This window comes from Aotus nancymaae, unplaced genomic scaffold (assembly GCF_030222135.1).
Source record: "Aotus nancymaae isolate 86718 unplaced genomic scaffold, 86718_ANA_hifiasm-v0.15.2.pri h1tg000036l, whole genome shotgun sequence".
Lineage (NCBI taxonomy): Eukaryota > Metazoa > Chordata > Mammalia > Primates > Aotidae > Aotus > Aotus nancymaae.
Window position 1 is genome coordinate 23211581 of NW_026988450.1, and position 18297 is coordinate 23229877.

The 18297-nt window shown below is 40.5% G+C and overlaps 1 protein-coding gene across 1 annotated transcript; it reads right to left on the reverse strand.

Moving 5' to 3' along the window:
• Positions 1–4400: 4400 nt before the first annotated feature.
• CUNH8orf89 (chromosome unknown C8orf89 homolog) lies at positions 4401–15435 on the reverse strand. Its single transcript, XM_064384097.1, has 4 exons — positions 15309–15435; positions 12591–12744; positions 7958–8148; positions 4401–4495 (listed from the first exon to the last, which is right to left on the reverse strand). The coding sequence occupies exons 1-4, from the start codon at positions 15433–15435 to the stop codon at positions 4401–4403; spliced, it is 567 nt and encodes a 188-aa protein (XP_064240167.1).
• Positions 15436–18297: the final 2862 nt, after the last annotated feature.

Consider the following 18297-nt stretch of genomic DNA (forward strand, 5'->3'; position numbering starts at 1 on the left):
AACACACACCTAATATGTACCTGACATAGAGTAGCCACACAATAGATGAACCACTGCTCAATAATAGCCCACGAGAGTAATAATTATTATCACTACTATTTTTTGTGTGGAAAGACAAGGTTTTTCTCTTTCACGCCCATCCCCCACCCCTTTTTTGGCTCCTGCCTTCACCCTTGCTTGGAAGGGAGCTTCACTTGAATAACACATCAAAGCAGTGCGTAGGAGTGGCCTCATTTGCCAGGAGAGAAATGTGTTTGTCTTTTAGGTGTTCCACTGTGAAAAGTCTAAAAGACCAGGATTACTCCTGTGGAGGAGGACTATTTACAAGCTGCTACCTTCCCATCTCCTCAGGAAAAATAGTCTCTAGAACCTTGATCTCCCTCTGCCAAGGTGGGGGAGCAAGGAGGCTACAGAGGTTAAAAACAAAGAAGGAGGACACCAGGAAGACAGGATTCCTGGATGCGCAATTCACTCCGACTGTATGAGAAAATTCAAAAGCATTTTCCACTACCATTTGGGCTCCATGAGTGTTGATTACCGGACGCCTGCGAGACTTTTTTATGGTGATGGGCAGTGACACACGTCCTTTCCATAGAAAGATGTTGCTCCCTATCCAGCCCAACTCCATACTGTAAAGGTTCCCTGCTCTCCCCACTCCCTCTCCCTGCATTTCGCAGGTTGTTCAGGCTGAAGGGGCACATCCAAGTTCACTAGTTCAAGTGCTCCTGGAAGGAAGATCTGGTCCTCCATCTGATCTCTGTGTTAGAGACCTCAACTAGAACCAAACAAAAACAACAGACTTGGTTGGACTGGAGGCAACATGGCCTCAGGGTTCTGTGTGGGTTTCATTGAGTTTTTGCTTTCTTGGATGTCGTATTCTCCTCCATGCCTCTTTTCCCCTCAGTCCCTCCCACCTTCCCACATTCAGCCACGCCTACCGCTCAAAATTGCCCTCAATTTTGCGTTCAATCCTCACATCAGGGACTCACCCCAGACTCAGCCGCGCCCAGACTCTACTTCAGCCTCAGTCTCAGGCCGTAGAAAAGCCTGGAAGGCAGGGCAGAGCAGCATCTCAGCCGCAATCCCTGTATTGCTTTTACCTTTTGATCTCTGCTGTTATTCTCCATCTCCTTATCCAGATCCACTCTCTGTTCACCCTGCTCTGCACCCCAAGAAGCTTACTCCTGTGGAATGCAGCACCCATGCTCCATTATCAATGGACTGTGAACTGGGGTTGGCCATGGAAGCCACAGGCAGGAGGTGGAAAGAGTGGGTGGAAAGAGTCAGGAACTTCCCTGCTCCCCATGCGGCACCATCTCTGGCATCCCTCATAACTGCAGCTCCCACCAGGCAGAGCTTCCTCCACAGTACCTATTTCCACTGGCTCTCCCTTTGGCCCTTTAACCCTAAGGGTAGCAACAGCTTTTCACTGTGTTAGTCTCTGGGTTCATCACAATCTTGTCTGTTTCCTTAGCCTTGTCCATAGAAAGTTTCTTCATTTGAGCCATTTTCAAACAGGAGCCCTACCAATACAGGTCAAGCCATCTTCTTCCTCTACTCCTGAGTGCTTATCTTCATTCCTACCTAATACTGTACTTTGGTTTCTCTGGGGAGAGGTGTAGTGAATATTGTACTGTGCCACTCAGATCACCCCCTGAGAAGTGCTTGTTCCTTAGTTGCTGAGAATGTTCACAGGAAAGGCCCACCTGAGAAATTTCCCTCATCAGAAGAGATCCACCTTGCCCACGTTTGCATCCCATGATCCGTGATACCATGATATTGTGGCTGATCAGTGCAGGGAGGGGTGGAGTTTATAAAGGTGAAATCTCCTTGTCTCAGAGCAGAAAAACCCTGAAGGTCTTTTCCAGTTCCACAGATCCATGTAGGATTGGTGGAAGCCTTCCAATCCCACATGGATTGGGTCTGCCCTCCCTCCTGGGAACTGTTACTGAAGGCACGCCCAGTAAAGTTCCTGCAAGTGTATCTCCAACTTGGAGTCTCCGCCCCTAGGAACATGTTCTTAGACAATGAGTTCCTGACTAAAGACCAGGAAGTGGTCTCTCAACTATGCGCTGCTAGTCTTTGAAGACAGGGCCTGCCAGACTAGACTCAATTTCCTTCTTTTATCTGTTCCTATCCTAAGTTTGCCACTTAGCTGTCCAGGTCTCCTACCTGTTCCCTCCCCTTTGGAAATTCCATCCCGTCTTCCTCACCATGCTCAAAGAATTCAGCATCTCTGATCCAAACCATCTCATCACCAACTGACGTCCTTTCTTGCAAAATAATAAAGATTTTCTCCATTCACACAAGATGCTGGGGACAGTGCTAGGTACTAGGGACATAGAAATGAATAAGAAGTAGTTTCGGCCTTGGAGGAGCTCGAATCCCACATGTGCCACTTTACCAACTGTAGACTTTGTTAAGGAGAATGAGAAGAAGTAGCTTGAAAAGTAAAAGGAGAAAGAGAATAATCCTCTGGAAGCCTCCTCAAAGAAGAGAGATTCACTGTGTCAAAAGGTACTTGACAGGTCAAATAAGGACTGAGAATTGTCATTGGCTTTGGCCTCATGGAGGTTACCAGAAACCTTGACAAGAGCTGTTTCAGTGCAGTAGTGATGCTAACTGCCTCATTGGAGTGGCTTCAAGAGCCAGGAGGTTGAGGAAGGAAGACTGAGTATAGGGCGCTGTGGAGTTTGGCTATACAGGGAAACACAGAGATGAAATAGCAGGTGACAAGAGGCATGCGCGTTCATTTAAGACAGACTTTTGTAGTAAGTTTTTATGCTGGTGGAAACGACCAAATTAAGAGGAAAAACTGTGATGGTTTGGGGATACAGTTGCTGCAGCAAGAGGAGATCGAGATGTATTTGCTGCACAAGTGAAGAGGTTGCTCTTGGGAACATGGGTAGTGCGTGTCCGAGAACGGAAGCAGGTAGGTTGATAGATTAGCATTTGGGGTGCTGGAAGTTCTCTTCTGACTGCTTCTATTTAATATTTTCTTTGTGAAATAAAAAGATGGGTTATAAGCTTAGAATAAGAGGCACTGGCGATTTGAAGGCAAAAGAAGTGCATAATAGTCAACCAGGGGAATGGAGGAAGGATGAGTTGACTAGGAATTGTAAAGTTGGGTTGCTGGGAAGTTTCAACAAGATAATAATAGATGAAAAGCGTTTAGTGCAATGCCCTGTACATAATTTGCATGCAAAAAACATTAGTTATGATTAAATCAACCTGGTGATGATCGTGTCCCCTGTAAACAAAGTGTTCTGAGAACAGAGAAGAAGCATCCACTCTTGGAAGAATTAGGAAACTATCCCTAGAGGCAGTGAACTAAGAGCTGGTCTTGAAGAGGGGGAGGAAGAAGATTACAATTACTTAAAGAACACTATGTGCTAAACATACTACTGCCACTGAAAATGAGCTAGCCAGCGGCCTGTTTTTGTAAATAATGTGTTATCGGAATACAGTCATGCCCATTAATTTACAGATTGTCTATGACTGTTTTCATGCTACAATGTCAGAGTTAAGTAGCTGCAATAGAGACTGTACGGTTGACAAAGCCTGAAATATTTACCCTCTAGCTTTTTACCAAAAACAAGTTTTCCAATCCCTGGACAAAGAATTAAAGAGTGATTGTAGACCTAAGAAAATAAATTGGACTCACAATATCATTACAGAATTAATAAATTAGAAACAGCAAGGAAGAAGAGCCACAGCTAGAGATTGAACTGCTGACTTAGAAGAAATGCTAAGATAATCAACAGTGAATGCACCTGTGGCAGAAAAAAAATTCCACAGATTCAAAGAATCAGAAAGAAAATAGAAAATACTGACAAATTCTTATTCTCCAATTCTCTAGATATTTAGAACAGAAGGAGATGATCCCAAATAAGAATATTAGGTGTCCCTGAAGTAGAGAACTCAAAAATGTGGAACAGAAAGAATAAGTATTTAAATAAGAATCAAGAAAATCTTCAGGCATCCAGGCAGAAACAGCAAATAATCTACAAGGGATAAAACATGGTGAGGAATCGGATTTCTCCATGGCAACAGTTAATACCAGAAGACAACAGAAAGCATCCATAAAGCTCTGAAGGGAAGAAAAATGGTTATTTTGGTCTTTGAATATTTTTCATAGTCTCTCAATCTTAGAACAGTAGTTCTCAGATCTAGCTGCATATTAGGATCCCTGAAGAGCTTTTAAAAATTACCCCAGTTCATGAGACCACCCCAAACCAATTAGATCAGAATCTCTGGAGGTAGAACCTGGACAACGGTAATTCACAGATGTTCACCAGGTGATTCTGAGTGCAGATGATTCTCAAGCAGGTCTACGGAAAGTGTAGTCTGTGGACAGGCGGCGTCAGCATCATCTGGGAGCTTGAGAGAAATGTAAGTTCTCAGACCCTCTCCAGACCTACAAGAGTCTGGATTTTAACAAGCTCTCCAGGAGATCTGGATGCATGCTTCAGTTTGAAAAGCCTTGCAGAGGAATCTTTAAGGAAAGAAGATCTAGATCTAAGTTTAGAGATAAACCTAAAAATTGATCTAAATATGAATTCATAATATATAATTTTAAAAGCAATAATATTTGAATTTAAGCAGTGTCACATTTTCACTGAAGTTTTTCTTATAGCAGAGTAAAAATTAAGTTGAATAACTTTAAGTATAGCATGCATAGAATCATCTCATTTTAAATGACACCTGATGTTATTTATGAGTAGTGAGAGTTAAGGTGATTTTTAGACTTCTTTTTTATGCCATTCCACATTGCTGAAATTCCTAAAATATGTATTATTTTTCAAAATTACTAAAGTGATTTTTCTCATTTAAAAAACTCCTCTATATGTTTATTTGACAAGGATGATCAGGATCTGTGTATCAATTCACACCAGCCAAATTCACAGAGACTGTGAATCAGAATATCAACTCATTAATTAACACATTCAATCCCAGATCTAAAACATGTCAGGCAGAGAAGGCATCTCATTTTTAGTGGACATATGTACTCAAGAGTCTAAATTACACTAGAAGGCTGCTTGGTAAGCAGAGAATTACAGAAAAGGCAGTGAATTGTCTTAGGAAATGTCTTTGAAACTATCACCACTAATGATTTGTCCTTCACCAAAGTAACTACTCTTTGTAAAGAACTGTTTTCTCGGTCTAAGATCAGGAGTCCATCTTCCCATCCTAAATATTTATCATAAGGTACGGTTTCCCAAGGTTATGATTGATATTGCTTACACTGGAGGAATTTCTAAACCACAAATGCAGAAGAGTCATTTCTGACAAGATTGTGTATCATCCCAAGGATGAGTTTAACATCTATGGCAGCTGAAATATCAGAATCTGGCATCTCATCCTTATCTCTAAATCTTGGGTTTATCTTACTTGGGGGTGATTTGAGTTTTCTGTGAATAAAATGTACACTGGTTTCTCTTTAAAACTTCATGAGGAATGAAAAGAGTAAATGTGAAGTAAGGAAGTAGTGCCTATGGCTAAAAAAGCAAACAAAGATATAATGAAAAACATAAATTCAATCTCAAGGCTAAAATGTTAATTATTGTCAGCACATCCTGTTTATTAAAAAGAAATAAACATTCCATAAACATTCTACTCCTTTCTTGAACTGGCTTAAGTTAACTCTTTCCTAGGAAAGATTGGAGCAGGGAGCAGACACAATTATTCATGTACATGATTCCTGCTTTCCATTCTACCAGTGTAAATACTCCTTGATATGTTCGTGTCAAAACTCAACTCACTTTTGAGATTTTTTTTTTAGACAGTCTCTGTAGCCCAGGATGGATTGCAGTGGCACAATCCCAGCTCACTGCAACCTCCACCTCCCAGGCTCAAGTGATTCTCATGCCTGAGCCTCCTGACTAGCTTGGATTACAGGTATATGCCACTACACCTGGCTAATTTTTATGTATTTTAAGTAGGGACAGGGTTTCTCCATGCTGACCAGGCTGGTGTCAAACTCCTGGCCTCAAAATGCTGGGATTACAGGCTTGAGCCACCACCACCACCACCACCACCACGAGTCCCCACGAGGGATATTTTTGTCTGTGAAAGTGAAGCCAACCCAATGGTCCCATAGATAGTTTTTTGTTTTTTGATTTTTGGGTTTTGTTTTTTTGAATAAACAGAAATAATTCCTTCTAGCTTTAAAACATTTTGTTTTATCTGAATTCTTTCCTCAGGAAAGGACCTTCAGGCATCTCAAAACAGAAAGTATCAAAGAACTGAAACTCATCAGATCACCACATCCAGACAGTGAATCTGGACCCCCTCCATCATAATTGCTTCCTTGCTCCTCCCTAGTTCCTAGTTTCTGTTTTCTTACACATTATTACATTTCTTCCCTGCTATATACACCTCTAGTTTTAGTAGGTCAGGGAGATGAATTTGAGACTGAACTCCTTGGCTGTAGCGCCCTATTAAAGACTTCTTCCTTCATGATAATTCTTGTCTCAGTGATCGGCTTTCTGTGTGGCGAATAGCAAGATCTAGACCAAATCCCTGGTGTTTCAGTAACAGAAGTACTATCTTGTCCTAAATTGTAAGTAATTAAACTGTTATTACATGTATCAGCTAAGTTTAAGGTCTAAAAAATTATTATTCCATGGAGTTTATTATATGAGCTTTGAATTCTAGTAAGTTAAAATCTTAGTTCTCCCACTTTCTGGCTAGAGACCAAGTATAAAACAGAAACTCCAAATTTACCTCATTTATGAAGCAGAAATAATATCACCTACTTATTTTTGGGGGTTTTCATAAGAATACATAGCAGGAGTTCAATAAATGAAATCTATCTGCTAATCAAAAGTGTTTAGGAGCACTCATCCAAAAAATAGTTCACCAAATTGTGTTTGAAAATTTTCTCCTGCTTTCCATTTCTTAAATCACTGACCACACTTGGAAGAGGTAATCAGAAGATGGAAAGGTAAATCTAAATCATTCTTAACCAAAATTCAGATGTAAGCAAAAACACAGCTACTTAAGTGTATTCAATTATTCCCCTAGTAACTAATGTATCATAATGTATACAGACACATGCATATTAATAGCATTTTGTATAAATATAAAGCATACGAGGACATAGAATATGCTATTCTAAATCTGTGCTGGCTGCTGCTGCTTCTCCTTCTCCTTACTCCTTCTTCTTCCCTCTCCTCCTCCTTTCTTCCTCTTCTGTCTTCTGTGTCTTCTGTCTTCTTCCTATTTTCTCTCATCCCCTATGAATTCGGACTCCTTCTGTCTTTACATTTTTATCAGGGAAAACTCAGTCTTTGCTGTGCAAATGTTTCTTAGAGAGATCTAACTTTAGTCAGTGTCTTTTTCCATAACTACAGAGCTGCTTTTCAAATACCTGCTTGGGATCTCTATGTGGACATCCTGATGGCACCTTAAACCGACTATGTCTAAAGTTGCATTTATGTTCTTATTCCCCACAAATTAGCATCTCCTTCTGAGATTCTTATCTCTAAGATTGGAAACCTGAGCTAGATTTGATGCTTCCTTTCTTTACATTCTATAGCTGAACAATTGATCTTAAGTCCTCTGCCTTGATATCCTAATTATCCAGTCCCTCTGTTCCATTCCTGCTTCCCAATGATTTCCCAACCTTCAGCGTCCCCCCGTCATGTAGCCTACAAATTATACTTAGATGAACCTTCATCCTTAATCACAGAAGCAATAATTTACTTGCATTCTCAAAATCTCCCACTGGAATACATTAAATATAAACTCATGCTTGGCATCTGAGGCTCTCTACCACAGATTATGAAGTTATCTTTTGGGACCTATTGCCTTCTATTCCTTTGTTCCTGACGTTGTGTTGAATGGCCCCACAAAGCCAGATCTAGCTTGCACATGTAATTTTCTTTGGCAAACACAATGGCTTTATACATTTTGAATTAGTTGCTTATTTCAAATTAGTTGCTAACATTTATACATTGGAAGGTTTCCACATAGAAGTCTAGATTCTGGTTTCTCATGAAAAGTTGGGATGTCTGGCAACTTTGGACCTGCATGGCACAAAGGGCTGAAGCTAGGCAGCCAGACTTTTTGAAAGGGAGAAACAGGCCCCAGTTCACTACAGCCTTCACCTGACTGGTGTCACTCAATTTGGTGCTGGCTTGGTACCTGCAGGCACATGGATTTATGACACTTGCTTTATACAATCTAGGGCTCCAGCCAAGTGCAACAATCCCAAATGCATAGCGTCTTTACTTCTGTTTCCTCTCTTTCTAAAAATGCCTTCTCTTTCATTCTTTCCTGTCTTTACAGCCCATTTCCAACACCCTATTTTTCTTGAAGCTTTCTGTGAGCATCCTGCTGGATGGGACTGCCTGTTTGTAAACCTCTGTAACATGCTGTGGCTCTCGTATGGCCCAGAGCCCACCCTCCTTGGCATCATAGTCATATCCTTGCTTTCTCCCTGTTCCTCAGGAATGGATAGAGATGTACACTTTTCCCCACTGCTCAGACTTTTTTGAGAAGGGGTTTTCCTCTTGACCTAGACTTTCCTCCTCCTCACCACAGAGACAAAGAGCGTCTGTCCCCACCTCTCTCTCCCCACAGGGACTTGACTGTCTACACAGTGAAGAGGCCCTGTCCTGCTTGGCAGTAAAGGCATTGATGTGCAGGTGAGACTGAGGGTGTCCGCACTACCTGTGTGTGTCCATCTGTCCGATTTTGAAGGCCAGTAATGGGAAGCCCCTTACTGCGACACATTTAAGACAGGGCTTCCCATCCTGGGTTTATCAGCAAACCAAGCTAAATTTTCATTGTCCTCTGCTTGAATACTTACCTAACCATTGTTTCCAAACTCAAGCAGGGAAAAAGAAGACATTTTATTGATCCCTTTCTGACCTCAACAGTAAGACCTCGCTTTTTCCTAAATCTTTCTCAGCAGCTAGCCAAGGTCATTGCACAAAATAGACACTCAGGACTATCAAATTGAATCAAAACACATAGTCAATACATGTAAAATTCATGGAACAAAATTTCTTTTACGCTTATTTTCCCATAAACCATAATTTATAGTCCTTCAACATAAGAAAAAAATATAATTTCTCTGTAATGTTAACAAAATACAAGTGACTCATCTATAACATAAAATATTTATTTCCTATTTACATTTTCATTTTTATGTAAATCATTATGCATCGTAACACATAAAAAAAGAAAATATATGTTGTCAAAATCTGCCCAAAAAAAAAAAGAAAAGAAAATATAAAGCTTAAAAGTCACTGAAAAAAGCATCACACTGTATGACATTTGTCAGCAGTCTTGGAGCTCTCGTTTCCTGCCTTTTTTTGATTTTTTGGTTGTTTCCTGACAAATGGTAACATATTCCAATATAGTCATTTTGGAAAGTCTCTCTAAGTATTGAGCTGATGCTCCAGTGAGAGGATCACTGAAGCCAGAACCTGGAGGAGGAGGTGGGGAGTCAGCTATTAAAATGAATTAAGCACACATGAATCATATTCTATTAAATATAATGTGACTTAAATATTTGTTCCACAAATGACTATTACATACTACTAGTTCTTATACTAACCCCAAAAAAGCATGGCACTGGCATAAAAACAGACACATAGACCAATGGAACAGAATAAACAACCCAGAAACAAATCTATACAATTATAGTGAATTCATTTTCAACAAAGGTGCCAGAAATATACACTGGGGAAAAGACAGTCTACAAAATAAATGGTGCTGGGGAAACTGGATATTATGGATATTATAAAACTGGATATTATGCAGAAAAATGAAACCAGACCCCATCTCTCACCATATAAAAAAAGTCAAATCAAAATGGATTAAAGACTTAAATCTAAGACCTCAAACTATGAATACTAAAAGAAAACATTGGGGAAACTCTCCAGGACATTGGAGTGGTCAAAGATTTCCTGAGTAATACCCCAGAAGCACAGGCAATCAAAGTGAAAATGGACAAATGGGATCACATCAAGTTATTAATGAAAAGCTTCTGGCCGGGCACGGTGGCTCACACCTGTAATCCCAGCACTTTGGGAGGCCGAGGTGGGCGGATCATGAGGTCAAGAGATCGAGACCATCCTGGCCAACATGGTGAAACCCCATCTCTACAAAAACACAAAAAATTAGCCAGGCATGGTGGCAGGACCCTGTAATCTCAGCTACTCAGGAGGCTAAGGAAGGAGAATCGCTTGAACCCAGGAAGCAGAGGTTGCAGCGAGCCGAGATCATGCCACTGCACGCCAGCCTGGCAACAGAGCAAGATGTCATCTCAAAAAAAAAAAAAAAAGAGAGAGACCGGGCACGGTGTCTCATGCCTCTAATCCCAGCACCTTAGGATGCCCAAGTGGGTGGATCACGAGGTCAAGAGATCGAGACCATCCTGGTCAACATGGTGAAACCTCATCTCTACTAAAAATACAAAAATTAACTGGGTGTGGTGGCACGCGCCTGTAGTCCCAGCTACTCAGGAGGCTGAGGCAGGAGAATTGTTTGAACTTGGGAAGTGGAGATTGCAGTGAGCTGAGATCACGCTGCTGCACTCCAGCCTGGCAACAGAGCAAGACTCCGTCAAAAAGAAAAGAAAGAAAGAGAAAAAGAGAGAGAGAAAGAAAGAAGAAAGAAAGGAAAGAAAGAAAGAGAGAGAGAGAAAGAAAAGAAAGAGAGAAAATGATTTAAGTTGAGAGTCAGGGACACAAGTGTCTTGGTTCCAATGTAACTGACTGTCCTTAGTAGCTTTATAATCATGTTTCAAACAGTCCCTCTTCTTTCTGCATCCCCGCCATTGATGTAAGTTACCATTAGTAGCAACTCTCTCTCTCTCTTCCATTTCTGATTCTGCCTTATTTTCTTCTAACCTTACTTTAGAAGGAACAATTTTGCATTTTATATTTCTATAGCTTGAAAATCTGTCTTCAGATAATATTAAAAATGATGAGAAAAGCTATATGTACAATATTGTTTATTGTGGTGTTATTTACAAAACCAAAAAAAAATCAAAGCATTTAAGTAAACTGTGGATCCTTAGTGAAATAAAATGTGGTTGGTAAGACTGTTTAAAGAAGATATAGTGGATGACAAAAATGTGTATATTAAGCTTTTTAAAAGGCAGGATAAAAATTTTAAGTATGCTAAAATCACGACAATGAAATCCATGAAAAAGAATTTTTTCTTTCTTTTGATAGAAGGGAATATTCAACAATAAAAATGGATATGTTAGGATGGGTAGATTATCAAATAATTATTTTCCTTTTTTCTGCAAAGTTCTTATTCTTATTTTCATAATGTAAATAAAAGTTGTCAACTTTTCATTTTAATATTACCCAAATTTATTTCAAGAGTACTTAAAAAGAGCAATAATATTAGCTGGAAAACTCAAGAAACATCTTTTGAAACTTTAATCTTGTGTTCTAGGTATGACTGGATGACTTTAAAGTTCATTATAATAGGAAGATAATATAAAAATGTAAATCCTTCTGTAAAGAGAGTTGCAACTCTGAATACTATAAGTGCTGCTGCTTCTTCTTTTTTTTTTTTTAAATAAAGGTAGGGTTTCTCCATGTTGGTCAGGCTAGTCTCGAACTCCTGATCTCAGGTTATCCACCTGCCTCAGCCTCCCAAAGTGCTGGGATTACAGGCGTGAACCACCATGCCTAGCCAAGTGCTTCACTTTTTTAAAATGCTACCAGAATGAATAACTACTAGACATTTCTAGACACTCAACAAGTATCTGCAGAACAAACAAATAAATAAGAGCAAAAGCTGTATAGAATGTGAGACTATCTCACTGACTTAGAGATCCCTTTGGAGAGTTTTCTTTTTTTTTTTTTTAATAGAGACGGGGTTGTGGGCCGGGCATAGTGGCTCACGCCTGTAATCCAAGCACTTTAGAGGCCAAGGCGGGTGGATCACCTGAGGTCGGGAGTTCAAGACCAGCCTGACCAACATGGTGAAACCCATTCTTAAAAAAAAATAGAGACGAGGTTTCACTGTGTTAGCCAGGATGATCTCGATCTCCTGACCTCATGATCCACCCGCCTCGGCCTCCCAAAGTCCTGGGATTACAGACATGACCCACCGTGCCCGGCTGAGCTTTCTTTTAATAGCATGTCAGTCAGTCTGATTTTTAGCAGGAAAAGTATTTATAATAATGTTTTCAAATGTCAGTATTCAAAGTCAGAGAGACTTTTCTGGCAGAAAAATTTGTTTCTGATAGTCAATGCAGGATGTCAAATAGGCCAATATCTCATTCAGAATCTTCCTTCACACTACTTCAGTCAGACTAGAAATGAAGCACAAGGTTCTATATGCAGGGAACAGAAACTTTTTAATTTGCAGAGTGTTAATTTTTAGCATTAGAAATAAAAAATGCCCTTGAATCTTTTCTGGTAATGTCACCTGAAAACAGAGAAAAGTGCCGACTTGTCAAACTGAGTAAAATGGCTTAGATTTTAAAAATTAAATGATTTATGAAAAACAAATCAACAATAGGCAAAAATGAATTCAATTCACTGGCCAGAAAAACCTCACATTCAGCAGTATTACTAAAAATACAAAATGAGACTTAAACGGCAGTGATCTACCTGACTGCAGACGCCTTGGCATCAGCACGCTGCAGTCTTTTCGGAACCTCTAGTGAAGTTGAACTTACACTTTTTTGGCAACTTTGCAGTCCTGGTAAATATGGCATTTTGATACATTCTTTGAGGTCTCCTCGACCAAATGCTGTGGCATATTCTGGTTAAAAATATATAATAATCATCTTGATTAAATGTATACTACTTGTTTTACTACATACTAAAATACATAATGAAATACACAAAACAATAACCATTAAGTAAAGAAAATTAAGTAACTAATTTATCTAGCATCTTTCCCAGGAGAATGGCTTTCATTCTACATCTTGACTATAGAGATTGCAGGAAGGAGTAGATTAAGGGGCTGAGTAAGAGTGGAATAAGATAGAACCCAATCCTCAGACAAAAAAACAAACAACAAAATAACAAAACAAAAGAAAAACAAGAAAAAAAGAAACAAGAGTGGAATAAGGAAAAAGAACAGCTTCACAGATCTTCCACAGTCATCACTATCCTCTGCCTTCATTATTTTACTTAGAATTCCCACTATATTAGATACCTTCACACTTAAGTAAAGGCATTTTCAAGAGTATTGTATTATCTAGCACTCTGAGTCTTTCCACTTTCCCGCTTTTATGTAAATAAGAGGTGTAAACACACGATCATCTGAGCTAACAATAGGACTTCAAAGAATTCCACTTGAGGCACTGATTTTAATTTTCTGTATGCAAAATTCCATACCAAACCTGTAAACCATAACACTGAAGCATCAAGACTGGTTCTTCTACTAACCTCACATATCCATAGCACAGAGAGATGGTCAAATTATTTTTTAAAAATTTAAAAGCATTAAATGGAAAAGAAAAAGGAGATTAAGAGGTTAAAGGTGTGGGTGTTCTTTGAACTAAACAGAGATTTTTTTTTTTTTTAAAGGATTCTCTGCCAGGCGCGGTGGCTCACACCTGTAATCCCATTACTTTGGGAGGCCAAGGTGGGCAGATCATGAGGTCAGGAATTTGAGATCATCCTGACCAACATGGTGAACCCTGGTCTTTACTAAAAATACAAAAATTAGCTGGGTGTGGTGGTGCATGCCTGAAATGTCAGCTACTCAGGAGGCTGAGGCAGGAGAACTGCTTGAACCCGGGAGGCAGAGGTTGCAGTGAGCTGAGATCACACCATTGCACTCCAGCCTGGGCAATGGAGTGAGACTCCATCTCACGTACACACACACACACAAATTATCTACAAAGCAAGTGTAGCACAGCAATAAAAATGGTATTTAATGGGACTAAAATCATTATATCGCATGTTCAAAATGTTATTTTGTAACTTGATTTTTCCTCTTTTGGAAAAAATAGCTTCTCTTGGTCAAAAAGCATATAGACTCTCTTTTCAACAATTAAATTTGGGGATAGGAGGGTGGCTAAACTGTTGTCTGAGTACCTTGAATGGGAATCTTGTGAGAAAGTTGAAGAAAATATATAGCAACACATTCAAAACCAGAGGGATAAATCATTGAGTAGTTTGAATTTTACTATTTTCAAGAATTATTTTCCCATTAATAAAGTTGGAAGCAGAATTCAGAATAAACAAATATAATTAACTTGAAAGTAAGGGGCATAGCTATTAATATACTCATCTATATGTCAAAAGTTCTCAAACTAGTCTTCATTGAACAACTATGGGATTTAAGACACTTTCCACATAAATCACTCAAAAATAAAGTTTTGGTTAGTTTTTTTGAGACAAGGTCTCACTTTGTTGCCCAGACTGAAGTACAGTGGCATGGTCATGGCTCACTGCAGCCTCAACCTCCCTAGGCCCAGGTGATCCTCCTACCCTCAGCCTCCCAAGTAGCTGGGACCACAGGCACACATCATCACACTCAGCTAATTTTTGTGGTTTTTGTAGAGGTGGGGTATCACCATGTTTCCCAGGCCGATCACTAACTCCTGGGCTTAAGAGATCCACCTGCCTTGACCTCCCAAAGTGCTGAAATTACAGGCTGAGCTACTGCACCTGGCCTTGCTTAGAATTAATACAGGGCAAGGCATGGTGGCTCAATGCCTGCAAACCCAGCACTTTGGGAGGCCGAGGTGAGTGGATCACCTGAGGTCAGGAGTTCGAGACCAGCCTGCCCAACATGGTGAAACTCCATCTCTACTGAAAATAAAAAATTAGTTGGGCATGGTAGCAGATACCTGTAATCCCAGCTACTTGGGAGGCTGAGCCAGGAGAATCACTTGAACCCGAGAGGTGGAAGTTGCAGTGAACTGAGACTGCACCATTGCATTCCAGCCTGGGCAACAAGAGTGAAACTCCGTCTCAAAAAAAAAAAAAAAAAAAAATTTATTAATACATAAAAGCACTGTTAAAGATTAAAAATCACCTTGAGTTATTTAAAAGAAAACACCATTTATAAAATGGATTGTGATTCAACAGATATAGTACTGCACTGGATATTAAGAAATGCAGTTATTTAAAACAAATTTGAGTTTTTTAAAAAAGAAATGTTCTTTAAAATTTGTTTCCATCATGAGTCACAGAATTACATTAATTAAATTAATTTTAGTTTGCTTCCATTTTTCTTTTTCATCAACTTAAGATGTAATTCTTATATAAATGTCACAGAAAATGTCTCTTCCCTGATGAAAAAAATACATGTAAATTCAAGGCACTATTTCTATGTTTTCTTAAGGAAAATAATAATAATAAAGTTACCTTTCCTAATCTTCTGTGTTTCTAAAACTGCTTTCCTCCAACTACTATCAAAAATAAAACAACTGCCAAAGGAACTTCTAGTGGCTTTAGAAGTCTCACATTTGATTGCAGGAGATAGCATTGACATTTTTTCTTCTTTCAACAGGGCTGATGAGAGGGAGAGTCTGCTGCAGAGACAGGACACAAAATACAAAAAAAACAAGGTGTGTCAGAGGCAAAGCAAACAGATATGTCAGAATATTTCTCTTTCAAACTTTGAATATTTTAATGAATTCTTCAAGTTCCAGGTTACAGACATCAGGTAATATTTTTAAAAAGTAAAGTCCAGTAGCAAGTTATCACCTACAAGACAACGAAATACTTGGGTTCTCTCAAAAGCATTATTATTATAAAATGCATTTGTGCCTGAAAAAAAAGACAAATTCTATGCTTCATGAAAAATAAACACGTTCTCTAAATAATCATCACTTTTATTCTAAACATGGACACAGAAGGAAAATCAATCATGTACCCTGCTTACTTAATATATTAAACATATATTCAATTCAGTCATATACATTAAATATCTATTACATGCAAGGCATGACCACATCAAAGTGTGCAACCATGAGCAACTCTCAGGAGTCCCATGGGTATGGTGAGGAGTGACATCACTATGAGTTACCATCTATGAAATGCCTATTTTTCCAGGATCCTTGCTGGGCATTTTGCATCCATTTTTTCCAGTGATCACAACAAAGAATTATAGATCGCCAGATTCCGCTATGCTCATTCATTCATACAAAATAAATTATTTACCGAGTGCTGATTTTATTCCAAGAACTACACAAAGCCTTAGAGAAACATGCTAAGCAAAATGGTTCCTGCCTTTGAGGAGCTTAGAATCTAGTAAAAGAAACGCAGATCAGAAAATGGATAATACAGTTTTAGTAAGTGTTATGATGGGGGGGGCAAAAAATAAGGGTGCTGTGGGAGCACACAGGAGGGAATCCCACCCCAGTCTTGGGCATTAGGGAACCGTTTCTGGAAGAAGCTAACAAAGCGAGGATGTGGGGGAGCAGGAGGAAGAGATGGCTCCTAGCAGAGGAAGAGCATTGTGATGGTTAATATCGTCAACTTGATTGGATTGAAGGTTGTAAAGTATTTTTCCTGGGTGTGTCTTTGAGGATGTTGCCAAAGAAGATAAACATTTAAATCAGTGGATTGGGAGAGGCAGACCCACCCTTACTCTGGGTGGGCACCATCCAACAAGCTGCCAGCGTGGCTAGAATAAAGCAGGCAGAACGTGGAAGAACTTGAGTTTTCTGGCTTTCATCTTTCTCCCATGCTGGGCGCTTCCTGCCCTCGAACATCAGACTCCAAATTCTTCAGATTTTGGACTCTTGAACTTACACCCAGTGATCTGTCAGGGGCTCTCGGTACTGTCAGTTTCCCTACTTTTGAGATTTTGGGACTTGGACTGGCCTCCTTTCTCCTCTGCTGGCAGACAGCCTATTGTGAGAATTCACCTTGTGATTGTGAGTCGATACTCCTCAATAAACTCCTCTTCATATATACATCTATCCGATTAGTTCTGTCCCTCTAGAAAACCCTAACACAAGCACGTCAAAAGCATGGCTTTCTCAGGTGAGGGACAACAGGAATGTAGTTACCACAGCTGCAGTGTGTGTGCTGCACACCAGCAGGGAGGGAAGGGGAAAAGCAAGAATGTGGCCGAGAACGTGGAGAGACAGGGCAAAAGGTGAGGGCAAAGGGGAGAAGAGAAAGAGGGAAAAAGAGGAAGACGGAGGGGGGAGGGAAGAGAGGAGGGGGAGACACGGAGTAGTCTCAGCAATGGGGGAGTAGCGGGAGCTGAGCCCTCTCTAGGAAGCGCCTCCTGAGGGGTTGCTGCATCAGATCCTGGAAAGTTACTTATTACAACGTGAGAAATTAGCTAAAAATAAAGGAGGGAAAGTCTTTAGATTTTGTGATGAGATCTTGACAAGCTTTTTTTTCTTTTTCTTTTTCTTTTCTTTTTTTTTTTTTGAGACGGAGTTTCGCTCTTGTTACCCAGGCTGGAGTGCAATGGCGCGATCTCGGCTCACCGCAACCTCCGCCTCCTGGGTTCAGGCAATTCTCCTGCCTCAGCCTCCTGAGTAGCTGGGATTACAGGCACGCGCCACCATGCCCAGCTAATTTTTTGTATTTTTAGTAGAGACGGAGTTTCACCATGTTGACCAGGATGGTCTCGATCTCTTGACCTCATGATCCACCCGCCTCGGCCTCCCAAAGTGCTGGGATTACAGGCGTGAGCCACCGCGTCCGGCCCTTCTTTTTCTTTTTATGAGACGGAGTTTCACTGTTGTTGCTCAGACTGGCGTGCAATGGCGCGATCTTAGCTCACGGCAACCTCCGCCTCCCGGGTTCAAGGGATTCTCCTGCCTCAGCCTCCCGAGTAGCTGGGATTACAGTCATGGGCCACCACGCCCTGCTAATTTTTGTATTTTTAGTAGAGACGGGGTTGCTCCATGTTGGTCAGACTGGTCTCGAACTCCCGACCTCAGGTGATCCGCCTGCCTCGGCCTCCCAGAGTGCTGGGATTACAGGCGTGAACCACAGCGCCTGGCCCTTGGACATGCTTTTACACTGCCTGAAATGGTAGTGTTGGGAGTTAAAAGTGAGGATGGAGACCAGACGGTGGTGAGCTGCAGAGCACGGGTAAAGAGTATTAGGAAATGTAGTCAGGGACAGCAAAGGGAAGGGAAGAATCCAGCTTGGCACTGGTTCCAAAGGCCCATTGGGCAGCTCCAACTTGACCTGCCAGGTCCTCTGGGCCCAGCCCATGCTTCCTTCCCTGCAGCAAGGCTTGCTCTCTAATGCTGCCACCGCCCTCTCTATTCTTGGGGTTGATCCTCCTTCCAAGCAACAAAGAAAGAAGAGTGGCTCCTTCTTTCTTTGATGTTCTTGAAGACAAGTTCTTTTGGTTTCACAGGATTTGTTGCTAAAGACT